At 32.8% G+C, this 23,533-nt stretch overlaps 1 protein-coding gene across 1 annotated transcript in view; it reads left to right on the top strand.

The window, feature by feature from the left end:
- Window positions 1–23,296, top strand: part of LOC112775940 (formin-like protein 13) — a 29,411-nt gene extending 6,115 nt beyond the window's left edge. The window contains exons 7-17 of the mRNA XM_025819865.1: window positions 4,442–4,540; window positions 4,646–4,687; window positions 5,211–5,291; window positions 5,380–5,430; window positions 5,523–5,604; window positions 15,727–15,821; window positions 15,987–16,058; window positions 16,153–16,269; window positions 16,764–16,832; window positions 17,075–17,141; window positions 23,139–23,296. Of these exons, the coding sequence (XP_025675650.1) occupies window positions 4,442–4,540; window positions 4,646–4,687; window positions 5,211–5,291; window positions 5,380–5,430; window positions 5,523–5,604; window positions 15,727–15,821; window positions 15,987–16,058; window positions 16,153–16,269; window positions 16,764–16,832; window positions 17,075–17,141; window positions 23,139–23,296 (933 nt within the window). The remainder of the gene's footprint in view (window positions 1–4,441; window positions 4,541–4,645; window positions 4,688–5,210; window positions 5,292–5,379; window positions 5,431–5,522; window positions 5,605–15,726; window positions 15,822–15,986; window positions 16,059–16,152; window positions 16,270–16,763; window positions 16,833–17,074; window positions 17,142–23,138) is intronic.
- The last annotated feature ends 237 nt before the right edge of the window (window positions 23,297–23,533 follow it).

Raw genomic sequence — 23,533 nt, 5'->3', positions numbered from 1 at the left:
AAGGTACAACTTTAAATACTTGCACTCATTGTTTTGTTGGAAAGCATGCTAGAGTATCATTTCATAATTCTGGACCTCATAGGAGATCACATGTTCTAGATTTAGTTCACACTGATGTTTGCACTATGGATGCTAAGACACTAGGTGGTGCATCATATTTTGTTACTTTTATTGATGATTATTCTCGAAAAGTGTGGGCTTTTGTTTTGAAATCTAAAGACCAGGTGCTCGGTATCTTCAAACACTTTCATGCAAGTGTTGAAAGAGAAACAGGAAGGAAATTAAAATGTGTTCGAGCAGATAATGGTGGTGAATACAGGGGTCCATTTGAAGAATATTGTAAAGGACATGGGATCAAGCTTGAGAAGACGGTTCCTAAGACTCCTCAACATAATGGAGTTGCAGAGAGAATGAATCGCACTATCAATGATAGAGTCAGGTGTATGCTCTCTCATGCAAAGTTGCCTAAATCCTTTTGGGGTGAAGCAATGAGGACTGCAGTAGATTTGATCAATCTTTCTCCTTCAGTTCCACTTAATGGTGATGTTCCAGAGAAAGTTTGGAGAGGGAAAGATGTCTCCTATAGTCACTTGAGAGTGTTTGGCTGCAGGGCTTTTGTTCACATTCCAAGAGATGAAAGGTCTAAACTTGATGGGAAGTCAAAGCAGTGTATCTTCATGGGTTATGGTCATGAAGACTTTGGTTACAGATTATGGGATCCGGTGAGCAAGAAGATAATTAGAAGCCGAGATGTGATTTTTCTTGAAGACCAAACTATTGAAGATCTTGAGAAGACAGATAAGCCAACAGTAACTGTTAGACGTTCTGTTGATGATGAACTTGGTCCTTCCACTAGACCTCCTGTTGATGGGGGAGATGTACAAGTTGATAATGATGGTGATGATTTGCATGATGAACCTGCACCTCAACCTGAGGTGCCAGATGTTGAAGTTTCACCTGAACCACCAGTTGAGCCTGAATTGAGAAGATCTACTAGAGAGCGTCATCCTTCTCAAAAATACTCTCCTCATGAGTATGTGATGAACACTGAGACTGGGGAGCCAGAGAGCTACCAGGAAGCTATGTCCGATGAGCATAAGGAAGATTGGTTGAAGGCCATGCAAGAAGAAATGAAATCCTTGCATGAGAATCATACTTTTGAATTGGTGAAGTTGCCGAAGGGTAAGAGAGCATTCAAGAATAAATGGGTGTTCAAATTGAAAGCGGATGAAAGTGTCTCACGGCCAAGGTACAAAGCTCGATTGGTTGTGAAAGGCTTTGAGCAAAAGAAAGGTATTGATTTTGAGGAGATTTTCTCTCCAGTTGTGAAGATGTCCTCCATTCGAGTTGTGCTTGGATTGGCGGCTAGCTTGAATTTAGAGGTTGAGCAGCTTGATGTGAAGACTGCATTCCTTCACGGTGACATAGATAAAGAAATCTATATGGAGCAACCAGAGGGTTTCGAGGTTAAAGGAAAGGAGCACCTTGTATGCAAGTTGAAGAAGAGCTTATATGGGTTAAAGCAAGCGCCAAGGCAGTGGTACACAAAGTTTGATTCCTTCATGGAAGGTCATGGGTACAGTAAGACTTCTTCTGATCATTGTGTGTATGTTAAGAAATTCTCTGATGGTGATTTTATAATTCTCTTGCTTTATGTTGATGACATGTTGATTGTTGGTCATGACACTAAGAAGATTGAAAGTCTTAAGAAAGACTTGAACAAATCCTTTGCTATGAAGGATTTGGGTCCTGCAAAGAAAATCCTTGGCATGAGTATCACTCGTGACAGGAAGAATGGAAAACTGTGGTTGTCACAGCAGAAGTACATTGAGAAGGTTTTAGAGAGGTTTAGCATGAGTAATTCCAAACCTGTTAGTACTCCACTTGCTAGTCATTTCAAGCTGAGTTCGCAGCAATGTCCTACAAGTGAGAAAGAGAAAGCGGAAATGAAGAAGATTCCATATGCATCTGCAGTTGGCAGTTTGATGTATGCTATGGTTTGCACCAGGCCAGATATTGCTCATGCAGTTGGAGTTGTTAGTCGATTTCTCTCTAATCCTGGCAAGGAACACTGGCAAGCAGTGAAGTGGATTCTCAGATACCTTAATGGTACTTCCAGAGTTTGTTTGTGCTTTGGGAGTGGCCAACCTGTGTTGGATGGTTACACAGATGCAGATATGGCTGGGGATCTTGATTCAAGGAAGTCTACTTCTGGTTATATGATGACTTTTGCAGGGGGAGCTGTGTCATGGCAATCTCGACTTCAGAAATGTGTTGCTTTGTCTACTACAGAGGCAGAATACATTGCTGTTGTTGAAGCTTCTAAGGAACTCTTGTGGATGAAGAAATTCCTACAAGAGTTAGGCATCAATCAAGAGAAGTTTGTGTTATTTTGTGACAGTCAGAGTGCTATCCATCTCAGCAAGAATCCGACGTTTCATTCTAGATCGAAGCACATAGAGGTGAGGTATCATTGGATACGTCAAGCGCTTGAGATGAAGTCATATGCACTTGAGAAGATCCATACTGATGATAATGGTTCAGATATGATGACTAAGAGTTTACCTGCAGTGAAGTTTGATTCCTGCAAAGAGAAGGCGGGCTTGGTGGAGCAGCCTGTCCCCACTTGAATTGGTGAGGGGGAGATTTGTTGGTGGGTCCCCAAATATCAAGTGGGGCCCACACAACTTAAAAAAAAAAAAAAAAAAAAACAAGAAGTGGCATATAGCCACGGGAAGAGAGAGAAGATGGATTCATTCATTTTTTTGAATGAAAGGAAAAACGAAGCCAGCTTCGGCGTCGAGAGAAGAAAGAAAATTGGGGGAAAAGGGCAAGCCAACCTTGATCACATTGACTTGGTAAACTTGCTCCATTTCTTATGAAATTTTAGTATGTTATTCCTGGTGTGGAGATGAACATTAGGATATAACTTATTTGTTGTATTGCCTTCTCTTTTGCCTGATTTGAGATACCCACTTTTGTGGAGGGTTTATGTTGATTCCACCAGCTTTGGTGATGTATTTTGTTGATTGTTGAGATGCCCTAGTGTCACTAGGAAGACTGTTTGTGTACCCATTATTCTGATAGTGGAAGATTTTTCTGGACTAGGTCCCGTGGGTTTTTTTGTCCCTCTTTTGGGGGTTTTCCCACGTTAAAATTCTGGTGTCTGCTTATTTAATTTTTGCCATTATATTTGCTGCTTGGAGTATCTTTGGTGTTGCCCATTTAATTGCACAAGTTGTGGGAAAATTATTATTGGTGCTTCAGCTGTTAGACAGGTTCTTGGTTTAAACCTGTGTTGAGTTTTCCCAACAGTTTTCACCAATGATAATAGTGATTGATATGTAATAACTACTTGATCATTAAAAAAAGTAAATATTTTTCACTCTTTTTTCTTTTACAATTTAGACATTTCGCACTTTGATTATAGAAAAATGATAAATTTTTTTCTATATTTTTTTCTTTCTTTTGTTAAATACATGAGTTATTTTACGAGAATTTCAGGTAAAAAATGACAGAAAATATCTACGTATTAATTTGTATGATCTGACTTTTATTTGTCTTATTGGATGATAATTATTTGATTATTAAGACTGTTTATTCCTATACATTCATTAAAATAATGTTCTAAAGGAATAATAACTATTTGATTGGGACATCGTTTTTTATTATTATATACGAGCTAAACAATCTCAATCAAATAGTTATCATTTACGCAAAACCGATAAAATCAGATCATATAAATTACATCACATGTAAACATTTTTCATTATTTTTTGTCAAAAATTCTTATAGAAAGACTCATACGTCTAATAAAAAAAAGAATAATCGTTAAAGTACAAATTGTCTAAATTAAAAAAGGATAGGAACCAAAAAAGACTTTTATCCTAAAAAAATTACTTTGTATATAAGCCCCGTCAAAGTAGATATATCAACAATTCTATTTTTTTTTTATAAGTGCTTAATTAGACAAAAATATTTGGAAGGCAATAAAAAGCAGCTCGAATCATTCTAAAATTATTTTATTTTATATTAATTAATTATTTCTATAATAAATGCATAATATTAAATATAATAAATATATAATTTTAGATGTTATAATATATATATATATATATATATATATATATATATTAAATTAAATAATGTAACTTTAGATGATTATCTTGCTAGTATTACTGTTAATTAAAATACTGCTCTTACTATAAGTAAAAAAATTAATTATTACTTTCTGACACTATCATCATACTTTTGATTTCTTTATCACATTTATGAAAATCTTACAGCTCACAGGAATAATTTTAAGGAGCTCATACTACATTATACTGCATTCATCTCTTTCCTAGGTCTAGTCTTGCTCATAATGGAATTAGCATGTCAAACTAAACAATGCTCATTGGATTTATTCATATTAATCATGTCCGAATTTGAATGTTCACAGAGCTCAGTTTTAGCATTAGAAGAGACAGCATTAGATATTGATCAGGTTGAAAACCTGATAAAGTTTTGTCCAACAAAGGAAGAGAAGCAAGTACTTAAGGTTATGCGATAGTTCAAACTAATGGACATGTTGAGTTCAATTACCTTAACACGATATAGGTTGTGTTTCTCTAGAAAGTTTATTAACTTGGCCAACTGTTAATAGGATTATGACGGAGACAAGGAAAAATTGGGGAGATGTGAACAGGTAATGTTGAATTTTCTTTAATAAGCTTTCTATTCGATTTTATCCAAAAATAAAAGATTTATATATAAAAAAATAATTAATTAAAATTATGACTTCAAAAAATTATGACTATTCAAATCAAAGAAGTAGTAAACTATTATTTTTATTCACAAAGAATATTGACAAATTTATTGAATCATGAATAAACAAAACTAATTTTATATTCATAAAAAATAAACAAATGTTATTTTTATCTATAAAAATTTGAAATATAAACTAATCTATACATGAATAAAATTAAAGTTTGGATACTTTTATCACGTAGAAATTATTTTTTGTGAATGTAAAAGTAATTTTATTTATTCATAATTAAATTTGTCAATATTTTAAAATTTCATTGTTAGAAATAATAGTATATTCTAAATTAATTAGAGTTTGACTTACATAACTTTTACCTTGCTTCAGAGGTGTAGATTGTAGAGCACATTTTTAGTTTGACTTGCAATCTATTTAGATTATTATTTGCATTAATTCTCCATTATAGTTCTTCTTAGAGTTGATGAAAGTTCCAAGGGTAGAATCCAAGCTGAGAGTTTTTTCATTCAAGATTGAATTCAATACTCAGGTAGATAGATCATCATTACTTTTATTGAATTTTTTAAATAAGGTTCATAAGTTGCTTCCTATTCTAACCTTAACATATTGTTTTATAGGCTTCTGACCTTAGAAATAACATCAATATTGTTAATGATGCTGCAGAAGAGGCATGATATATAATCTCCCTTAAACTATTTTTAAGAATTTATTTTATTTTCTTTGACGTAACATTTGGATGTGTTGTGGTTGTGTTTAGCAGATCAAAAACTCTGTCAAATTAAGAAGAATCATGCAAACAATACTTTCTCTAGGAAATGCTCTAAACCAAGGAACTGCAAAAGGTAAGATAAAACATATGTATTTGATATTAAATATATCCATTATACACCTATACAACCAAGTGTATAGATTTACCCTAAAAGGATAAGAAAGCTACTCTCACTGCGTGGGAACTCAACACCATACTATTGGGATAAAAAAATCGTTATGGAGGTTAAGAAATTAGTTATCGTTATTCTTTTATAGAGTAAACCTTGAGCTCAGCCAATGACCATGCTACAAGACTCAAAAAACTAGAAAAGCCTTTTTCCTAAGATGATAACCATAAGTGGCTTTCATATAGCTAGGCAAACAAAATAATATATTTGTTATCAATTACCGCATAGAAGTGCAATGATTAGCTGAACTATTACATACTCTATCATTCACTCTGTTTTCTTCTTTCTCTGTTTCCTCTTCTCCTGATTCAACATTACACTCCTTAATTCAGGAGGTTGTGTGTCTTCAACTTCTAGCTTGGGTTTGAAATGTAAAATGGCTTTATATGGTCGTGCCTTTGTGACCACATGAGTAACTTCAATAGAACTTGGTACACGACTGACTTCAAATATCTTTCTTATAACATATACTCTTATGAAATGATTTGTCTCAAAGTATTTCAACAATGAATGTAAAATTGGGTTTATTGCTGCTAGCAGTACTACCCTGATTACCCTCAAAATTATCATAGTACACAAGAGGGGTTGCTCGTAAGGCTGACAAATGGGCTAGCCTGCCTCATTATGTCTCATCCCACCTAATGAAGCAATTGTAGATTACGAGCTCGTCCTGGATCATGGCGGGCTGATGGGCTTGACTTGCCATAAATTTTTTTGTTTGCTCTTTCTTTTAAGGAAAAATAATTTTTAAGTTTAATTAATATTACAAAACTAATAATTTCATGCATAGTTCTAAGAATCGAACCGGTGATCGAACTGATCAAGTTATTGGTTCATTGATTTATTAGTTCAATCGATAAACTATTGGTTGAACCGATAAAATCAGTTTCACGTAAATAAAAAATATAAAATACTAAAAATAGTCATAAACTTAATAAATTCAAAATACATATCTTTAGTTCTTCACCAACATTTTAAAAATAACCAAGTTTCAAAGTCTAAATATAACTAATACAAAGATAGTCATGAAATTAGTTAGTACTAATATATTAGTATCTTAATTAAACACAATAAGGATAACAATTCATAAACTAAATCCAAAGAGTGATTTCGAAGTCGGGAAATTGCTCTTCATCTACAAATATGGAAATACATCCTGATTGGTTTCATTTTGATTTGCATTTTTCATAGAATTATTAGCTCCATCATCATCCCGATCATCTTTCAAATCCAATTGATCTAGCATTATAGATAATGTTTCACAAATCAAGATAAAAAATAATATAAAATATGTTATAAGGCATACAGAAAGTATAGTTGATCATAATTCATAAATAAATAAAAGCATACCTAAATCATCTAAAGGTGATTGAAGAATATATTTGCAAGATCATTTCGTAAAGCATCAACTTCTTCAGGAGTTAAAAATGGTGGTGAATCTTCCAGTATCCATTCCGAATGATCCTCAAATGCATCAAGACAAATTGAATCATAAACTTGCTTTCTCATTTGGTTCCTATGTTATCAATATATTTCGTTACTCTTGTGATGATTAAGATTTTAAAATAATGCTTTCAACTTAAAACAATCAAGAAAGTACCTTTGTTGTAATCTTAAGTTGTAATGAACATAAACAAGATCATTAAGTTTTTGATGCTCTAACCGATTTCTCTTCTTTTAGTGAATGTGCTAAAAAATACTCCAGTTATGCTCACAACCTGAAAAGCTACAAGTTTGGCTTAAAACACGAATAGCCAACTTTTGCAAATTTGGTGCTCCACAACCATAAGAACCAATTTTTGCAAATTTGGCTCAAAAATTCCGGTTTTCATCAGAACCGGCCGGTTCAACCCGGTTCTCAACGGTTCTTTTCCTTATTCGGTCATATTACCAACCGAATCGGTTAAAAATCCGGTTCACCAGTTTTTCGGTCGAACCAGCTAGTCCCTTTCCGATTTTTATAACTATGATTTCATGTCTTGGAGTAAAGTTTTTATAATTCTATCAAACAAACATTATTTACAAAATAAATTGATAAAGTTCTTTTTTTTTAATTGGAAATGGGTTAGACACTTTCGGGCGGAAAAAATAAAGTGGACGCTCGTGCGGGATTGTCCGTCTCGCCTTGCAAATGATCACGAGTTAAGCACGCGAATTACGCGGGCTTTTTTAAGGAGGATTTCATTTTCTAGTCTGGATCGCTTTTTTTGGCAAGTTAAACAAATCGGGCTGTGCGGGTTTTGACCTGTTTGCTACCCCTAGTTGCTGAGAGTGTGAGCCTTTAAGTCAAACAGCGAGTTTTTAGCCTATACTTATTCGGGTAGCAAATCCACCATAACTCTATATGTTTCTTCTATATTAGATCTTGCAACTACATTTTGCTTTTTAGAAAAGCAAGTGATTAGATTCACCCCAAAAACACAACATGCCACCAACTGATTTCCTATCATTCAGATTTTTTCCTAATTAAAATCAGTCTAAACAGTGATTTTAAAGGAACTGCTTCTGTACATATGCAACCCATACCTTATTATGCCACATACATATATTGGGTTTCTTTTCACTAACTTCCAATGGTAACCCAATAGGAGTTTTCTTAAACTATGAAACTTTGCATACATAGTAGATAACTCTGGTCGTGAAATATTGAGAGATATTGTAAGCTTTCAACCACTAATCTATACACTGATGTTTATGTAAATTTAGCTATCCTAAATACAGAAATCTTTACCAAGGAACGTTTGCAACCAATCATCTAACCATATTGCTAAGCAAGTCATTGTTGTATTTTTCTTGGCTATGCAATAATCATCCAACTTCAGTTTTGCTGCTCATCTAAATTCCTAACAAAACAATGTAGTTCTCCTATGTCTTTAACTTCAAACTTTCCATTTTGCTGGTTAATCACCTAAGAAATAGCAGTTTTGAACTTCTTGTGATTATGACATCCCTTACAATCAACAACACAAATGTTATTGAGTCTCCTTAAAACGTCATAAGGACACAAAAAAATCAGAGGCGGTAGCATTGAACTCGAGATATTGTAGAGTAGTAGAAAGCTTGTAGTACCAAGCTTATGGCAGTTACTTCAAACCATATCCTGTTTTTGTTAGTTTACACAGTAGCTTTTCATCTCCAATTGAGTAACCTTAAGGATATTTCATGTACACATCTTCCATTAAATTCCTATGGAGAGATGCATTATTGAGATCTAATTTCTCTAATATGCCATGAATTTTCCAATGCAAGTGTCAATATTATCATTATAAAGGTTAGTTTCACAACCGGACAATATATTTAAATTAAATTCAAAACCAAGTGTCTGGAAGAATCCTTATACCACTAACGTTGCCTTGTATTTTTTGTAATCGATACTATCAGAATTGTACTACACTCTAAACATCCATTTGCTACCAATCGTTTCTCTATTTTCTGGTATGGACAATAATTTCTACGTATTGTTTTTCATTAAGGCACTAGACTCTATATCAATTCCCTTCTTCCATTTTTGATTGACTAGAGTTTCTCTGATCTCACTATTTTAAGTTCTAATGCTAGCCAAAATTCCCAAGATTTCACTATATAAGATTTACTTTTGGTAGTCATTAGATAAATATTGATAACTTCTATGTTACATTAGGAGGTAGGGTTCATTCTTGGGAGTACTCTTTCTAGAGTTGAAATTGGTATAGGAATAGGAGTGGCTAAGGGAGCTAAGGAAGGTCGATCAAACCTTGAGATAGGGATTGTATCTTGGGGCTGCTAGAGCTATTTGCTCTAAAAGTAAAAAACCTAGTGACTGTATTTTTTTATTGTTGTGGATATGAGGGATGGATGTAGGTCCAAAATTGTTGGAAAAATTGAGGTTCAGATAAAAATCTATCCAACAGCGAAAGCAATAAAAATAATTTTTTCATAATTTGTGCAATTAAATTGGCAACACTAAAGATACTCCAAGTAGCAAATATAATGACAGAAATTAAATAATCAAATACCAAAATTTTTATCATGGGAAAATCCCTAAAAAGAGGGACAAAAAATCCATAGGACCTAGTCTAGTAAAACTTTCACTATCAAAATAATGGGTACACAATCAATCTTCTTGGTAGCAATAAAGCATCTCAACAATCAACAAAATACATCATCAAAATTGATGAAATCAACCTAAACCCTCCACAAAAGTGGATATCCAAAATCAGACAAAAGAGAAGGCAATACAACTAGCAGGTTATATCTTAATGTTCATCTCTGCACCAGGAACACCATACTAAAATTTCACAAGAAATAGAGCAAGTTTACCAGTTCAATAGGATCAAAACAGCACTGCTCTTTTCCTCTAATTTACTCTTCTCTTCAGTGCCGAAACCCCCTCTCTCTCTCTCTCACTCTCAATTCTTTTCTTCTTTCAAAAGTGAGAGATACAAACTCTCTCTCTTCTCTTACCTGGCATATAGCCACTTTCTTTCTTTTATTTATTTATTTTTTGTTTTAAGTTGTGGGTCCCACTTGAGTTGGGGACCCACCAATAAATCTCTTTCTCACTGACTCAAGTGGGAATAGGCTACTCTACCAAGCCCGCCCTTTCTTTACAAGAATCAAATTTTATTGCAGGTAAACTCTTAGTCATCATATCTGAACCATTGTCATTAGTATGGATCTTCTCAAGTGCATATGACTTCATCTCAGGCGCTTGACGTATCCAATGATACCTCACTTCTATGTGCTTCGATTTAGAGTGAAACGTCGGATTCTTGCTGAGATAGATAACACTTTGGCCGTCACAGAATAACACAAACTTCTCTTGATTGATGCCTAACTCTTGTAGAAATTTCTTCATCCACAAGAGTTTCCTAGAAGCTTCAACAACAACAATATACTCTGCCTCTGTAGTAGACAAAGCAACACATTTCTAAAGTTGGAATTTTCACGACACAGCTCCCCTTGTAAAAGTCATCAAATAACCAGAAGTAGACTTTCTTAAATCAAGATCCCCAGGAATATTTGCATATGTGTAGCCATCCAACACAGGTTGGCCACTTCCAAAGCATAAACAAAATTTGAAAGTACCATTAAGATATCTGAGAATTCACTTTACTGCTTGCCAGTATTCCTTGCTAGGATTAGAGAAAAATTGACTAACAACTCCAACGGCATGATCAATATCTGGCCTGGTACAAATCATAGCATACATCAAACTGCCAACTACAAATGCATATGAAATCTTCTTCATTTCTTCTTTCTCTTTCTCACCTGTAGGACATTGCTGCAAATTCAACTTGAAATGACTAGCAAGTGGAGTACTAACAGGTTTAGAATTACTCATGCTAAACCTCTCTAAAACCTTCTCAATGTACTTTTACTGTGACAATCACGGTTTTTCATTTTTTCTGTCACAAATCATACTCATACCAAGAATTTTCTTTGCAGGACCCAAATCATTCATAGCAAAGGATTTTTTCAAGTCTTTCTTAAGACTTTCAATCTTTTTAGTGTCATGACTAACAATCAACATGTCATCAACATAAAGTAAGAGAATTATAAAATCACCATTAGAGAATTTCTTAACATATATACAATGATCAGAAGAAGTCTTATTATACTCATGACCTTCCACGAAGGAATCAATTTTTTTATACCACTGCCTTGGCGCTTGCTTCAGCCCATATAAGCTTTTCTTCAATTTGCATATAAGATGCTCCCTTCCTTTAACCTCGAAACCTTTTGGTTGCTCTATATAAATTTCTTTATCTATATCACCGTGAAGAAATGCAGTCTTCACATCAAGCTGCTCAACCTCTAAATTCAAGCTAGCCTCCAATCCAAGCACAACTCGAATAGAGGATATCTTCACAACTTGAGAGAAAATCTCTTCAAAATTAATACATTTCTTCTACTCAAAGCCTTTCATAACCAACCGAACTTTGTACCTTGGTTGTGAGACATTTTCGTCTGCTTTTAATTTGAACACCCATTTATTCTTGAATGCTCTTTTATCCTTTGATAACATCACCAATTCAAACGTATGATTCACATGCAAGGATTTTATTTCTTCTTGCATGGCCTTCAACTAATCTTCTTTATGCTCATTAGACATAACTTCCTGGTAGCTCTCTGTCTCTCTAGTCTCAGTATTCATCACATACTCATGAGGAGAGTATTTTTGAGAAGGGTGACACTCTCTAGTAGATCTTCTCAATTCAAGCTCAACTGGTGATTCGGGTGAAACTTTAACATCTAGTGAAACTTCTATATTTGGCACCTCAGGTTAAGGTGTAGGTTCATCATGGAAATCATCACCATCATTATCAACTTGTACATCTCCCTCATCAATAGGAGGTCTAGTGGAAGGACCAGGTTCATCATCAGCAGAATGTCTAACAATTATTGTTGGCTTATCTATCTTCTTAAGGTGTTCAATAGTTTGGTCTTCAAGAAAAATTACATCTCAGCTTCTAATTATTTTCTTTCTCACCGGATCCCATAATCTATAACTAAAGTCTTCGTGATTATAACCCATGAAGATATGCCGCTTTGACTTCCCATCAAGTTTGGACCTTTCATCTCTTAGAATGTGAACAAAAGTCTTGCAGTTGAACATTCGCAAGTGACTATACGAGACATCTTTTTCTCTCTAAACTTTCTTTGGAACATCACCATTTATTGGAACTGAAGGAGAAATATTGATCAAATCTACTGCAGTTCTCATTACTTCATCCCAAAAGGATTTAGCCATCTTTGCATGAGAGTATACACCTGACTCTATCATTGATAGTGAGATTCATTGTCTCTATAACTCCATTATGTTGAGGAGTCTTATGAACTATCTTTTTAAGATTGATCCCATGTCCTTTACAATACTCTTCAAATAGACCCATGTATTCATCACCATTATCTGTTCGAACACATTTCAATATTTCCTTTGTGTTTCCCTGTCAACACTTGCATAGAAGTGTTTGAAGATACCAAGCACTTGGCCTTTAGATTTTAAAACAAAAGCCCACACTTTTCGAGAATAATCATCAATAAAAGTAACAAAATATGATGCACCACCTAGTGTTTTAGCATCCATAGTGCAAACATCGGTGTGAATTAAATCTAGAATATGTGATCTCCTATGAGGTCTAGAACTATGAAATAATATTCTAGCATGCTTTCCATCAAAACAATGAGTACAAGTATTTAAAGTTGTACCTTTCACGAAAAGTGATTCTTCTTGGCTAAGACAATTAGTCTTTTCTCGCTCAAGTGACTAAGATGCATATGCCACAAATCAGAAGAGGAATCATTAGCTACATTCACCTCTTCTTTGCACAACTTTACTTGCAACCGGTAGAGAGTAGTGAGACTGTTATCTTCTTTAGCAATACTAACAGCCCCTTTGGTAATCTTGCATTTTTCACTAAAAAAATGTAATATCCCTCTTCATTCAATGCCTTCACTAAAATCATAATAAACCGCATATTTGGTGCATGCCTAATATTCTTTAACTGCAATTTACATTCCATGTTGATTTCAAGTCGCACATCACCCATACCAATAATAACACATACTCCTTTATCTCCCAATTTGATCTTGCCAAAATTTTCAACAGTATAATAAGTGAAAATTTATGCCTTAGAGTGACATGACACGAGGCATTAGAATTCATAATCCAAGTGAAATCATCATAGACAAGATTAACATAATTTTCATCATATGTGATAAAAACATCTTCATAAATAATAGCAGTAGTTTCGTTATCACTATCTTTACCTTTGTCTTCATTTCTTTCCCTTGATTGTTCTCTTTTCAAGAACCTACAATACCTCTTAATATGCCCCGACTTGCCACAATAGTGACAAATGGGCTCTTTTTTGGCTTGTACTTTTCTCTTAACTTGCCTCGACTCTCTAACCTGTTAGAACTGTGAGGTTTTATACTTTGACTTCTCCCCCGTGACTTTGAAACAAGTACTTCTGACTGGGAGGAGGCATTAATCAAACTCCACTTTTTTCTTTTGCCTTCTTCATTCAGCATGCTCTTTTTAACTATTGCTAACGTCAACTTCTCTTTTGGAGCTGAGTTAGTCAGTGTTCCAACCAAAACTTTTCAACTATTAGGTAAGAAACTTAGCAACAATAAGGCTTGCAACTCATCATTTAAAGTGATTTCATTATTTGTCAGTTAGTTCACCGTCTTTCGAAAAATACCCAAGTATTCCGGCATTAATTTACCTTCAATATACTTCATATTGACAAGCTTCGTTCCTAATAAAAAATACTTTATTTTGCACATTCTTCCTCTCATATAACTCCTTCAATTTTTTTCCACATTTTCTCAGCATTAGTTTTAGTATCAACATGTGGATATACATTGAAATCAATCCATTGCTTAATCAAAACAACTGCCTTCTTATTCAACTTTTTTCATTCAACACCGGATTTAGTATCTTTGAATTCATTCCCCTCCACAGGATCATACAAGTCCTTGCTGTATAGCATATCTTCTATGAATTTTCTTTCAAATCGAATAATTTTTGGAATTCAATCTGACCATATTTAACCCATGAGTATTTTCTTCCATTTAATTAGCACCGAAATAAATAATCAAAGCTCTAGATATCACTTTGTTGAAAAATTGAAGTTCAGATAAAAACTTATCTAATAGCAGAAGCACTAAAATAATTTTTTCACAACTTGTGCAATTAAATAAGCAACACCAAAGATACTCAAAGCAGCAAATATAATGGTAGAAATTAAATAATCAAACACCAAAATTTTTATCATGGAAATTTCCTCCCCCCCAAAGAGAAAAAAACCCACGGGATTTAGTCCAATAAAACTTCCACTATTAAAATAATGGGTACGCAATCAGTCTTCCTAGTAATACTAGAACATGTCAACAATTAATAAAATACATCATCAAAATTGATGAAATCAACCTAAACCCTCCATAAAAGTGAGTATTTCGAATCAGACAAAATAAAAGGTAATACAATTAACAAGTTATATCCTAACAGTAATCTATATATAAGAACAACATGCTAAAATTTTATAAAAAATAAAATAAATTTACCAGTTTAATAGAATCAAAATGACACTACTCTTTTCCCTCAATTTCTTCTTCTCTTCGGCGTCCAAACTCCTCTCTATCACTTTCGATTCTTTTCTTCTTTCAAAAATGAGAGATACAAATTCTCTCTCTTCTCTTACCGTGGCATATAGCCACTTTCTTTCTTTTATCTATTTATTTATTATTTTAAGTTGTGAGTTCTACTTGAGTTGGAAATCCATCAACAAAAATTTAGTAGTTTTTGAGCCGATAAAGACTTTTTTTAGGATGACAGAGATGGACGATGAGATGCAGATGAGACTAGCATTCTTGTTAGTGGATTGATTGCCGCAAGAAAATTTCCATCCTTGTAGAAAAATCTTTTCTCATCAAACACCACATTTCTAATTATAGTTATTGTTCCAACTTGAGCGAGGCTTCGTAAGAAGTCGCATAGCCTAATAAGATACATGGAGATTACCTGAGTTCTAATTTGTATTTTTTATAAGATCTGAGGTGTGGGAAGCACAAGTATCAAAATATTTTGAAAATTATCATAAGATGGTTTTTTATTAAGCAGTTTTTTAATTGGTGATTATGTAATATTAGTGTACGGAGAGCATTTATGAGTTGCACTACTATGGTAAAGGTTGCACCCTAGTAGTTTATAAGCATTCCAACCCAAGAAAAAATATTAACCTCATTGCTATAATTATTTTAGTTTTACAACTACTCAGACTATCAGTAAAATATTATGGAATTTTTTTAATATAGATGATTTATCCACGCATTTTAACCGAGGTCTAGGCCGTCAATAAAACTCGATTTTCTTTTTTGAGGCAAATAACTTAAAGATATATATATATATATATATATATATATATATATATATATATATTTTTACTTCTATTTCTTCTTTAAAAGAAATAGTTAGGTTAATGTACAAACAGACGAGCTCTATACAACATACTTATTTGTATTCTCCAACCTTTATAGGTTCTGCCATTGGATTTAAATTAGATAGTCTTCTTAAACTCTCAGAGACACGTGCACGGAATACAAAGATAACTCTCATGCATTATCTTTGTAAGGTACATGATTTTTCTAATTTTTTTGTTTTTATTCGATTTCCTATCTATTTTGGCATTAGACAACTTTCTAACTATGTTGTCCACCAGCATTTTTAATTGGGATAATACAGTGGGTAGTTTTTTCATTACTTTAATCGGGTTAATATGCTCACTGCTCACATATAGGTTTTGAAAAACAAGCTTCCAGAAGTTTTAGACTTCACAAATGATCTTCCGAATTTAGAGCCAGCAACAAAGGTTTGGATTTTTTTATGGCAAATCATTTTCAATTTTTTTGACATATATTATTGTGCATTTGTAGTTAGTACTTACATATGATATTATGATGCAGATCCAAATGAACTTCCTTGCAGAGGAGATGCAAGCAGTAAGTAAAGGATTAGAAAAAGTTGAGCATGAACTACTAACCTCAGAAAATGACGGTTCTATATCAGAAATTTTCTGCAAGGTATAATAATGCTTTCGCAGCAAGTCAGCAACTATATATCATGAATTTTTTTTCTTATTCTTGTGTTTTTTCCTATTTTAATTTATTCATTTCCTTTCTTTAGTAATTCACATGTTTTCCTAAATTAACTTCACATAGCCATAAAGAATTGTTTCGTTTAAAGAGTAATGGATTCTATTTCTCATATTCAAATTCGTTTGTGAAGTTGTTAAAATGGTGAAAACAAAACACTAACTACAAGTTTGTAATTAAACATGTATATATATTTCATTAAAAGTAAAAGGGTAATACTTTGGCAAATAGGAAACTCAAGTGAAGAGTAAAAATTGTTTATTTTACAATAAAAGATTATCCATGTCACAACCATCCATACAAGTATATAATATTGAGAAATTCTTATGTGAAAGTCCTTAATAAACTATTCTTGGATAATGTTTAAATTTTTATTCAACAAAATTTTCTCCTTCTTTACACTATTATTTATTTTTCTCCAGAATCTGAAAGAGTTCCTACGTTCTGCGGATGTTGAAGTCCGTGCATTGGCTTCGCTATATTCTATTTTGGTAGGCATGGGCGCATACATATATTATATTAAAAATTAAAATAAATATTTAAATTGACCTCCAAAAAATTTTAAATTAAATATTTTAGTCCTTATAAATTTTTATATTCTAAGAATCTTCGAGAATTATATTCATCAAACAGATTAGCCTGATTTAAAATTTTTTGGAGATCAAATTTAAATATTTATTCTATCAATTAAATGCTATGATTTATTTAGGTTATTAATTGTTACATTTTATAGGGTAGGAATTTGGATGCCTTAATTATTTATTTTGGAGAAGATCCATCTCGCTGCACTTTTGAGCAAGGTGAGTAAAGGAGTCAAATATAATTGTCATTTTAATTAGTGCTGGTTTATATATTAGCTATCATTTACCCTTGTTTTCATGATTGTTTTCGATTTCCATATTGTAGTTCTGGTTTTTTTACTTTTGAGTTTTTAGTAAAATCAAGTCAATTGAGATCCTTCTTATTACACAATGGACCGAAATTTCATGGACATGTAATACAAAGATCATGCTATTAATTAATAATTAATAAAATTTGAATAAATCCACACAGTAATAAAAATACCTAAAAATTATTAGTTATTCCGAGAACACATCAAAACTTTTACTCTCATCAATTAATTTGTGTCATGTGGACAAAATTTATTTGACTACAACACGTTTTAATATTACTCACAGCAAAACTGTCAATAAAATTATATTGGTGAATAATCTACTAAAAATCCAATCCAATTAAACTAACGACTAGACTATCGGTAAAATTAAATTATTAATACCGATGAAAAAGCCATCAATATTATTAGCATCGACAAAATAATTAAAAAAAAAATAATTATAGTATTATAAAATTAAAGGAAAACTTACCGACAGCTATAAACGGCTAAATCGTCAGTAAAATAAATCCCAAAAGAGAATTAAAACTCCACTTAATTTACCAACGTCTTCGAAATTTACTGACAGCCACTAAATATTTTTAATTAAAATTTGAGACTTTAATTTTTAAATAAATATAAATATAATAAAATAGTATTTTTTATTTTATTTTTAAAATTTATTAAAATATTCCTAATAATAATATCTTTAATTAAAATTATTATTAATTTTTTAATTTATTAAAATACACATAATAACAAATATCTTTAATTAAAATTATTCTTGATTCTAATTTTTCTTAAATATATTAAAATACCTTTAATATCAAATATTTTTAATTAAAATTAATATTAACATAAAATATTAATCTAAATTTTCAAAAATTTCACGATCAATCATTCATCTCATAATTTATAGTTAATAATAAAATGATGAAATTATCAAAGGATAAAAAAGCAAAACAAGATAAAACAGCAAATTGGAATAATGAAATTAGAAGAGAGAAGTTTATTTTCCCTTTTTGTCAAGAGAAATTAAAAGTTTTATTATGCATAATTTACTATAATAAATAATGTAGGATCTTTTATTATCAGAATGCATAAAATAAAAAACGGATACCAAAATGCATTTTTTATAATCTATGTAAATTGCAATAGGAATTTCGCCGTTTACGAATACACGTAATCCGCTATAGGAGTGTTGCGGATTACGTGCTAGGGGAGATAAGCATAAATCGCGACACCCTGTCGCGGTTTATGTGTGAATGATTATTATGCATAAACCGCGACAGAGGTCTAGCGGTTTATGCCAGTGAGCAGTTTGCATAAACATAAAATAAAGTAAGTCTATGGTTAACAAAAACACACATAACACACACCTAATTCCATGGAAATAAACTAAGTACAAACACATATAATACAAAAGTACATGACAAATATAACATACATAGGTATCATCAATGAAAACATAAAATAGTAAGCTACGGCTCCTGCCTGTCCTCATCCTCCTCGTGAGAGTCATGTCCAAATGCGCCCAGGAGATGCGACCCTGTACCACATCGAGCGGCCCGTTTCACTCTGGATGGCCTCTGGCGCTGTTGTGCTAGAGGATCGACAGGCATGCCCACGCCAAATGCAGATGGAGGCGTCCCTCCCATGCCCAACTAACTGTCATACGGGCAGCCAGCAAGCTCATTTAGGTCTACATGAAATTGGGGCTGGAACCTATGAGGGTCAGACATCTGCGGGTGGTACCGCTGCATATTCTCCATATTTGGGCGCACCCCTATGACGACCCTCTCTGAACAACATCCTGACTGATCTCCTCAGCCTAGGATTGGCAATCAAGGAATCCGACGACAGAAACTTATGGGCCACTCTGTACCGCCATCGCAGAAAGTCTGCGGATGGCCCAGGATCAGGCACCCGGGGGATACTCAGGACAGCATCAATCCTGTTCTGCCAACTAAGGTGCCATATTTGATAGTAGCTCGGGAACCATCTATCCCCACCCCTCCCATCATTGGCATGGAGCCAGTTTATATTCGAGGCCGGCTCAAGCTCGTGCTGAACGCCACCCAGCTGTGGCAGCACCCTATCCACTTGGTGTCACTCAATGACGGCAAAGTATATCAAGCAAGTACATGCACGCCATAACCGATTGTGCTCCTCTGTGAGAATCTCTGGATGAACAACAGCCATCACATCAAGCGAAGCATAAGGCTCCCAAACAATTTACAGATGTTGACAGAATACATTTATTAGTCCATTAACTGACAAATATATAGTTAATTACTAGATAAAAATTGAAACAAAATGAATAAACTTACATCTCGATCACCTAAGCGGTCCAACGCTAGGCGACACTAGACGACTCTCTCTTCCTTGTGGTTGGATGTCGGCAAGTAGGTGGCCCTCCTGAACGAATACAATGTTATACAATGTTAACAGGTAGAACTATAATAAAAAGAAGTTACAGTTCAAGTCTAACTGTACAGATATGTATACCTAAAAGCCAATGGGAAGGAATATATGTCGAATCCCTGCGGCCTGAGGCTAGAAAATTGTCAGAAAATCTATGACTGCAGTAGCTGCAGGGGGCTGCCAAGCTTATCACGTTTCTGTTGGGCACCCAACACATGCAACGATATAGCCAGGCCAACGCTGCCAACCCCCAACTATAACTGCCCATATCATCAAGTCTCGCCACAAAGGGCAACCACCGTATATGAACCCGATTTCCACTCTTGTCACCAAACAACTGAGTGGAAAGCAGCATCATAATATAAGCCCGTGCATATATGTGTAAGGTCTCCTCCGTAGCATCATCTGGCAGCACCCTGAACCTCTCATGAAACTAGGTGAAGTGGACTGTATACTGCTTTACCTTATTCTGTGGTGGAAGCTTGCCAAACAGTTCCTGAAGCCACTCCCACGCCGGTTTGCCTTCTTCCATAAACTTCTCAAAATCTGTAAGGCACCCAGATATAAGTAAACTATCCACGGGTAGCCCTAGCTGGTATGCTACATCCTACAGTGTGATAGTGCGCTCTCCAAAGGGCATATGAAAGGTATGCGTCTCAGGACGCCACCTCTCAATGAAAGCGCTGACTAAGGGCTCGTCCAACCAGAACCACCTCGCGTTGAGCCTCGCCAGGTGATATAAACCAGCTCTCTCCAGATAGGGTAAGATCCTGTCATGCAGAGGCATGCTCTGCTGCCTCTCGACACTATAAATATACCTAGTCAGCTGGAGCATGTGACAGAAGAAACCAAACATATAAAAAATCCAACACTAATTTAAAGCAATCTAACACAAAAAATACATATTAAAGTTTAAACAGGTAACATACAGTTTCTATTTTCTAATCACAAAATTCAATGAAAGGCATAAACGATTCAAGACCTTAATCTAAATTAATTAAATACTAAATTTTATTATTTAAAATAATAATTTAAATCTAAATTTAAATACCTAAATCACAATCATAGGAAAAATATTATACGAAATATATTAACTAAAAATAACGAAACTAACCTCTTCGTTTATGTTGCCAGCAGCGTGCGCAACGCCGTTGAGCCTGTAAAGACTGCGTGCCTCCGCCATAGTCTCGACTCCGATCTCAACTCAACCAACCCGCACTTTTCTCTCTTTTCCTCTCTCTAGAAAACCTCTTTTTCTCTTTCTAAAAAACTTTACAACCACCACAAATGTAATCCGTGAGACCCCTAAAGTGTATTTATACTAATGCATAAACCGTTAGACCCCTGTCGTGGTTTATGCTTATTTCCCCTAGCACGTAATCCGTGCGACCCCCTTATAGCAGATTACATGTATTCGTAAACCACGGGACTCCTGTCGCGGTTTATATAGATTATGAAAAAAAATACATTTTGGTCCGTTTTTCATTTTATGCATTCTGGTAATAATGGATCCTACATTATTTATTATAGTAAATTACCTTTTTACTATTAACCACATTAAAATTATAAAAAAAATTAAAATTCAAAATTTACTAACACTAATAGATATATATACACAATTTTTTACCAAAATATAAACAAATTAACAAAATAAAATTAATGTTACAATAAACAATTTCACACATAAAAAATAACATAATTATTAAGTGTAATATCTTTTTCTCCATTGATTCCACCATATTTTTTGTGTAAGTTGATCCCTCCATCTATTTTAAATATCGCGCTCGTCGTCTCAATATGGTAGATCATCTCACTATCTATTTCAAGTATATTTTAATTTTCTATCTTATCAATAAGAATCAATGAAAAAAATTTAAAATATTTAATTAAAAGATTTTATTATTTATTTATTCTATATAAACTTTTTTATTATCCTTTAAAAAATGGAATTCATAGCTAAAAGAATCAGATAATCAGAACATATCACTACTAGCTGCAAATGCAAAGAAAATAATGCTCTTATTTATATATATATATATATATATATATATATATATATATATATATATATATATATGCTTCTTGACTTCTTGAGTAATCTAGATGCATAAGCAATGTTAGCTTGCAATTTTGGTCAAGATCACTTGCGCTCCCTTAGAAATCTTCATTCTAATCTTTTATATTATTTCAGCTATTGTATTTCATAAAGTTTAAAAACAAAACATTCTAATTTATGTTTCGATCAACATTTCATCGGATATCCTCAAGAGCACCACATTATGCATCAACAATAACTAGTTTGCTTAATTAAATAATAGAAAACACGCTCTCTGATCAGTCATATCATGTCACGTTGCAATGGTAATTTAAATAATACATCAAGTACTAAAATCATAGTTACTAACATGTCTATAAAGCAGTAAAGAGATAGAGACAAAAAATTGAGATCGAGAGATAGAAATAATTAAAATAAATTTTAGTATTTTGTTTAGTGTAAAATAAAAAATAAAAATTGAAATAAGAATAAAATTTTAATTTAATTTATACAAAAAATAAAATTAGAATTAATTAATTAAAATGAAAGTAATTTAGGTATAAAATATTATTAAAATTTTAGTTTTTATCTCTAAAAATTTTAGTCCCATGTGTCCCTATTTTTTGGAGATACTGAAATACTAAAATTCTAAAGACAAAGATAAAAATTTTAATATCAATATTTAAACTAACAAATATAATACTAAATTGTAGTCTCCCAATCTCCATCTCAATACTTCAAAACAAACGCTATCTAATATACTTACTTGCATTAAAAGAACGTCGTGCATCTGTAAAATAATTTCCAAGAAAAAGGAAATGATCAATTTTGAATACTAACTATTCAGTGATGATATCCAAGTATAGTTATTCATATGCTTCATTAAATATAATATTTTATGTACAAATATTACTTTAAGAAAGTTGTAAGGATTAACACTTTTTATTCATATTAGTTAATATTTCATGTCAATATTTTATTTTTATATTATTAGAATTTATGATTTAGAATTTAGTTTTCGGTATTTAAAATTAACTCAGTATCAATACAAAATGAAAAAAAATTATTGACTATATAGAATTGTTGATAGGTTCAATATAACCATAATTATATTATCACACACAAGGATTAACTAAAAGGTGGGATAGCTTAATTTGTTGGAACCACTAATCCACTAGGTTGCTCCTCAATTTATTTATTTTTTTCTTTTTTAGATTGTCCATGTTTTAAGCTATTTAAGTGAACTAATTAAGAACCGAAACTAATATGAACTAATCATTCATTTTACTATTTTTCTTTCAAGCGTATTACATCATCATTCTTAATTTTTTTCATTGAAAAATTTTCTTTTTATTAATTAAACTCCTTCAAAAGGTAGTCTTGTATTCTTTCCGTAATAGTGATATATATAGTGTTATCAAGTAGCAATTGCCTGCTAATTAATTACTTTTGGTAATTTGTTTTCAGTTGTCACAACATTGCACAACTTCACTGGAATGTTTTGTAAAGCCCAGGAAGAGCACTTCAAGGAGCTTGAGCTTGAAATGAAGAAAACAAAAGAAAAAGATAAAAAGAAATACCAATCAAAACTGACACTAGCGAATACCGATACCAATTTACACTAACCATGCCAATTAAATGATGATTAAATGAACAACAATCTTTTAGAATTAGTACAAGTGAATGTGCATTGATGGTTTATTTGTTGTACAAATAACACTAATAATATAGCTAGTACGAGTAAAGTTAAGTAATCTAACTTTTTTTTAATTAACATCAGTTATTTTTTTAAATTATTTTATTTACTTTAAATTTACACATTAAATCATCAACTATATATTAAATATTAACCTTAAATTCTA

This window comes from Arachis hypogaea, chromosome 3, assembly GCF_003086295.3.
Source record: "Arachis hypogaea cultivar Tifrunner chromosome 3, arahy.Tifrunner.gnm2.J5K5, whole genome shotgun sequence".
Lineage (NCBI taxonomy): Eukaryota > Viridiplantae > Streptophyta > Magnoliopsida > Fabales > Fabaceae > Arachis > Arachis hypogaea.
The sequence above is the reverse complement of the archived record's forward strand: the minus strand, read 5'-3'. Positions and strand labels throughout refer to the sequence as shown.